The sequence below is a fragment of the Miscanthus floridulus genome, chromosome 7, assembly GCF_019320115.1.
Source record: "Miscanthus floridulus cultivar M001 chromosome 7, ASM1932011v1, whole genome shotgun sequence".
Lineage (NCBI taxonomy): Eukaryota > Viridiplantae > Streptophyta > Magnoliopsida > Poales > Poaceae > Miscanthus > Miscanthus floridulus.
In genome coordinates, this window is record NC_089586.1 from 108347419 (window position 1) to 108352983 (window position 5565).

The 5565-nt window shown below is 55.8% G+C and overlaps 1 protein-coding gene across 1 annotated transcript; it reads right to left on the reverse strand.

The window, feature by feature from the left end:
- Window positions 1-2021: 2021 nt before the first annotated feature.
- LOC136464200 (protein RGF1 INDUCIBLE TRANSCRIPTION FACTOR 1-like) lies at window positions 2022-3816 on the reverse strand. Its single transcript, XM_066463159.1, has 4 exons — window positions 3577-3816; window positions 3261-3467; window positions 2861-3076; window positions 2022-2758 (listed from the first exon to the last, which is right to left on the reverse strand). Exons 1-4 carry the CDS (start codon window positions 3625-3627, stop codon window positions 2474-2476), a joined length of 759 nt encoding a protein of 252 aa, XP_066319256.1. The 5' UTR covers window positions 3628-3816; the 3' UTR covers window positions 2022-2473.
- Between the last annotated feature and the right edge of the window lie 1749 nt (window positions 3817-5565).

Genomic DNA, 5565 nt, shown 5'->3' on the forward strand with positions numbered 1-5565 from the left:
GTTCCGATGGTACGATTCTGGAAGAATTTGGATGGTTTGAAAGAATTCTAAAAAAAATTGTGAGAAAAAAACAGTGTTTCCGATAAAAAAAAAAGAAACAGATCAAACCGAACTCAGGGCACGCGAAGGGAGCCATTGTCTCGCGACGGCCGGGGTGCGCAAGTACACTGAATCCCGGTCGCTTTCGCTATCCACAGCGAACGGGGCCGTCCAACGGTGGATCGGAAACGGTCGTCCGATCGAGAAACCTATGGTCCCGTTCGGCTTGCTGAAATTGGCTGAAAAACACTGTTCTGGCTGAATTGTTGTGAGAGAAAAACACTGTTCTAACTGAAAAAACAAGCCGAACAAGCCAAATATGGGTAAGCCGAACGGGCCCTAACCTCCAACGGTGGATGGGAAACGGTCGTCCGATCGAGAAACCCGGTGTCACGAACGGCTAATGGCAGGAGGACTACTCATTTGGGCTGAGGCGCTTGGGCCGTGTTGACGCTCGGTGGAAGGATGGGCTTAGCCCAGTTGGGCTTTGCTATAGCGTAGAGTCGTATAAATACTGGATGCCTGTACTGAGACGGCATCGAACAGCTGTAGTCTGAATCCTGTTATCCTGAGTAACCGTCTTCCTCGCGGGGCTTGCCGCATTCCCTCCCGTTTTCCCCCTTCGAGTAATGCTGTTCTTGCTATTTCTACCCCTATTTCCTCCCAAATCCCCAATTCCAGTTCCTAGTTCGTTACACCCGGCTGTCCTCCGATGTGATGAAGCGATCGAGCAACCGACCCACCCCGCGTGCACGACGCGTCGCGACTGACTCCCGAGTGGTCCTGGCCCACACGAGGTGGGGAGTGGGACACGGGCACACGGGACGGCGAGAGGTCGGTCTACCCGGCCGGTCTACGTCACGGCGGCGACCGACCGGCCAAAGCTCGCGCGGACCCGGCCGGAAAGGGACATCGACGAATTCAGTTCAGGGCGTGGGATGGTGGACGGCAGCCGTAGAGCACGGGGGAGAGAGGGGGGGCGTTGGATACTGGGTGGCAACGTCAAACATGTCATGGCGGTGGCGTGCTGGTGGAGGCGGTTCCAGGCCTTCAGCTAATTCTGTCCATGCGTCCATGGAGGCGGGCAGGCACTGCGCCTGCACGTTGACGAACGGGCATTGAAGGCAGACGTCTGACTCGATCCGTGCAGGCTGCAAAGCGCTGTGAGTGAACAGCAGTAGCACGGACGCACTAGTGGTGGTGGTGGAGACGCCGGACGGGACGGAGCATCTTCCAAGCCGGGGCAGAGCGCTGTCGCAGCAGCAAAGCTCGTGGCGCTTTGTCCCACTCGCCGGAGCCGCTGGTGGGAGAGCACACAGCGCCGTGGGAACTCCGGTTTGCTGCGCCGATAAATGCGCGACGTCAATCGCGGGCTCGGCTGCTTCTGCACGGACGGGAACGGGTTCGCGGTAGAAGAAAAGTACTTTGCGGTTGACGCCGGGCAGGCGGCGGCGTCCACGTCGGGCCCGCCGCTTTCGGGGACAAACAAATGGCGGGTCAAGCAAGTTAGGCGGCGTCGCACGGCACGGCTCGTCTCGGCGCCCCAGTCCACGCCGGGTGGACGGAACCGGGCCGCCCAGCGCCGCGTGACTCATGGCCGCATCCAGAAGACACCGACCGCGCTTGGGGGCGTCCACACACGTGCCCCCCGGCCGCCGATCCCGATTCCCATCCTCTGGCGCGCGGCCGCAGGGTTGGGCGGCCCGGGGATCCAGACGCGCCGGCATGTCGCGACCCCGACGACGCATGTGAGCGCGCTCTCGCGGAACCGCTTTGGACGTGCGGTTGGAGGAGTGTCCGTGGGGGCAATGCCGCGGCGGCATGTGGATTGGGGGTTCACCACAGGATGTCAGGTGGACACCGGACACGGACACGGCACTGAATGATGTGCCACTCTATCAAACCAATCTTATCCTGCACTAGCAGCAGTCCAGCAGCAGCCAATGTTGGGGGCAGTGACCAACAGTGCCACTCCGGCACGATTTGGAGCAGCATTTCTTTATTTTTATTACATTACACAGCTGATGATGCACACAGACGAACACCTTGCTGCCTATTGCTACCCCACATTCTGATACTACAGGCAGTATATATATATATATATACACACACACATCTAGCATTGGAGAGTACTGGTCTATAGTATATTACAATGTACAAGGCTGCAAAACTTAGTCACGGTTACGAAGGCTGTAAGTAGCAGCTATCTATCTTACTGGTACCACTGCTAGTAACTACCAACTGTAACTGTAAGGTAACAAAACCTGAAAACAAGCAAACTATAGCAGCACCACTAGGTAGGTGTGTTCTTACCGCTCTCGCCCTTCGCTGGCATTTGAGCCGCCGGCTGTTATTCCCTTCTCTTCTGGGCTGTCATGTAGTAGTGTAGTACTATACAGTACAGAGTGCATTGCCTAGGCGCTGACAGAGAGTCCTAGAACTCGACAATGAGGCTGCCGAAGGGCGACCGGTGCGGGACGCCCTTCCGGCGCTTGTTCCCTGGGCGGCGGTGGCTGGCAGAGGTCGGCGGGGGGGTCGACGGCAAGAAGCTCTGCACGACGCTGCTCTTGTCGCTGCTGGCGCCGCTGGTGCTGGTGCACGAATCCTCCGAGTCAGAGCGCACGTCCTTGACCTTGAGCGCTGCCCTCTTCTTGTTCCCGCCGCCGCCGCCGCCGTGCTGCTTCTTCTTGGGACGGTAGCCACGGGCCGTGCCCACTATCTGCGCGGTACCAAAAAAAAAAAGGACGACGACGACGCGTTAGGTGGCGTCTAGAAACGCGCAATGCGACAGAGTCTGTGCACACGCAGCTCGTAGGAGTACCTTACAGCCGAGGGAGCAGAAGCGGAAACAGTCGAGGAGGCTGCGCCCGCAGACCTCGCAGGTGTTGGTGACGCCCTTGCCCGGTCGGGGCTGCGGCCGCTCGTTGAGGAACACCACGCGCGCGCTGTTGATGATGTACGTCTGCACGCCGGCGATGTCCAGCACCTTCTGTATCTCCGACACCCGGATCACGTCGTGGTACGACGACCTCCGTATCTGATACAGACCAACCCATCCGTGACGGGGAGCGCGTGCCCGTGAGTCAGTCAGTTCAGTCGGTTGCCAAGAAAAAAAACAAAACACGAACACCCAAAGAGATCGATGGAACAGGGAATGTGCAGCGGGAGGCATCGGGGAGGAACGCAGCCGCCTGAGCTGCATCAGTGCGAGCTCTACTGACCTGGATGGAGTGGTGGTCGTGGTGGTGCGCGAGGCAGAGGGAGCAGAGCGCGCCGTTCATGCAGTCGAGGCAGTACATGTTGCACTCGCTCTTGTGCGCGTCCGCGTGGATCCTGCATTGGACGAAGAAGCTCGTGGACAGCAGCGGCTTCAGCCACGGCGGCCACCGCTGGTTCTCGGCGTCGTCGTCGTCGCACTCGCCGCCTCCCTGCAAGCGCGGACCGTGCACACACATTCAGTCCAAAAGCATCGCCACCGAAATCAATCAAGAACCAAGAAACAGAGCGACACAAGAACAAGAGGAATCAATCAATTACCATGGCGCCTCTGCTCTTGAGTCCGAGAGGCGTCGCGTGATCTATTGCCATCTGGTCGCCGCGGAACCGAGGAGAATGCGTGCGGGTGGAAGGGAGAATTGAGAGGAGAAGCCTTCGCGGGGAAGGAGTCTGCCGGGGTTGCGGGCGGCTGCGAGTGTCAAGTCTTTGTAGACGGGGGAAAAGACGAAAGGTTTTGGAACACAGGCAGCGAGTAAACTAAAATACTAGAGGAGACTTGGGGAGGTGCTTGATAGAGAGCTCTGGTTCGTTCTTATCGCCTCGGTGCGCTTCCGGGCTGTCGCTGAAAGCCTGAACCCGATAAGCGTGGTAGTGGTACAGTGCATGTGTAACATATGAATAATGATGGGCTTAAAAAACCTACTCCAGCACGGTTTTCAAACTGTCTCGTACTGCCTTGCCTTTGTCATGTAGTAAGCCTACTACACGTCATCAGCTGATATTTTGAATTTCAACTGGGATGTTATCATGTGATCGTCGGCAGCAGTTCATTTGTTATATCGGATAGTAACAATAATCGGGTTACGGATCCAAATCCGATATAGCCACGAAAGAAATATCCTTTTTTTTCTGGTCTCGACAAAATATCCGCGTAGTATACTTGTTATACTCGCACACTCTCCCCTTTTTTCGTCGCCTCACAATATGTTTAGTTATTCCTATACTACTAGTGCTCTGCGTTGAATAGGAAGGTACGTGAACTCGCCATCTCCATCACACGCCGCACTAATTCTCCTCCTCTAGGAGATTCCATCGCAATTGCACTCACGCATATGTTTTGGCTCCCCGCAAAAACAGCGAGACATGACACACAGTAACCCCCCGCGTTTTCTTCTCAGAAAAAGTGAAAAAAAAGGCCAACAGAAAAGTTGAGAAAAAGGTGCCACTAACACGGCATTAACGCGGTAATGTGTGTGACCTTTGGCACCCATTAGCATTAGCCTCCCCCGAGGCCCCAGTGGATCAAAATGGGATCAGATGCGTCCTTAGCCGTGCATCCACACACCCTACCATAAACCACCGCGCCTTTTGGACCAGAAGATGCCACACGTTCTGCATGCAGCAGGGCAGGGGCTCCTTTTCGGTAGTGGCCGGGCTCGTTTTCCTGGCCGTGAACCGTGCGTCACTCACGTCACGACCCGACCTTTGTCCTGCCGTCCTGTGAATGCGAGGGTGACGAGCCTTCACTTCATCGGTCGGCCTCGGCAATTCCGTTTTCCCGTTGTTCTGCAGCTGCGCCTAACCTGATCCGATCCGCTGGTACCTGGACTGGTGGCGGTTCGGCCACCCACCCCTGTAACGTCCCAACCATGTTGCTACTACTGCCGCGCACAACTGCGATTCCGTCTGTTCGGGCAATGCAGATGCTGTCCGGCCGGGCCAGACGACGACACGTTTTTGGGTTGCGCTTTTCATATGATGTGCGTGCAGTCGTTTCTTTCAGCTTCACCGCACATCGGTTGTAAAATCCTGTGGCTGACGAATCAATGTAAACTGGACAACCGGACATGAAAAGTCATCAGAGTGCCGAATAAGTTAGTCCTGCAGCGGTTATACGTCGCGTCGTCGCCTTGGATGTAAACCGGCCGTAAGTCGCTTCTTGGTCCTGGGCGACAGCGACCACCAGAGTTTTTACTGCGTTCACCGGCCCGTGAGCGGACGGGGACGGGATTAGAAGAACACAGAGCATGGCGATACAACTAGCGGGTCCCGCCGGTTGCAGAAGCGAGCAAAGCAAACGTTGACATGGAGCTTTTTTGTCGCTCGCCCTGTACACTAGTGCAGCTGAGTGCGACGCGTGATAAATGTACTTGAGAAATGAGGCCATGTTTAGTTACCCTAATTTTCTAAATTTGGCATTATGTAAAAAGAAGATTTCTCATCACATCAAACTTGCGGTACATGCATGAAGTACTAAATATAGACGAAATCAAAAACTAATTACACAGTTTGATTGTACTTTACGAGACG

Bases quoted from the DNA above. Each gene is read 5' to 3' on its own strand.
- LOC136464200 (XM_066463159.1), bottom strand. From the start codon at position 3,627: ATGGCAATAGATCACGCGACGCCTCTCGGACTCAAGAGCAGAGGCGCC. The intron at 3,468-3,576 runs GTAATTGATTGA...CCGCGCTTGCAG, and splicing joins TCAAGAGCAGAGGCGCCATG to GGAGGCGGCGAGTGCGACGA. The intron at 2,759-2,860 runs GTACTCCTACGA...GGTACCGCGCAG, and splicing joins TCTGCTCCCTCGGCTGTAAG to ATAGTGGGCACGGCCCGTGG.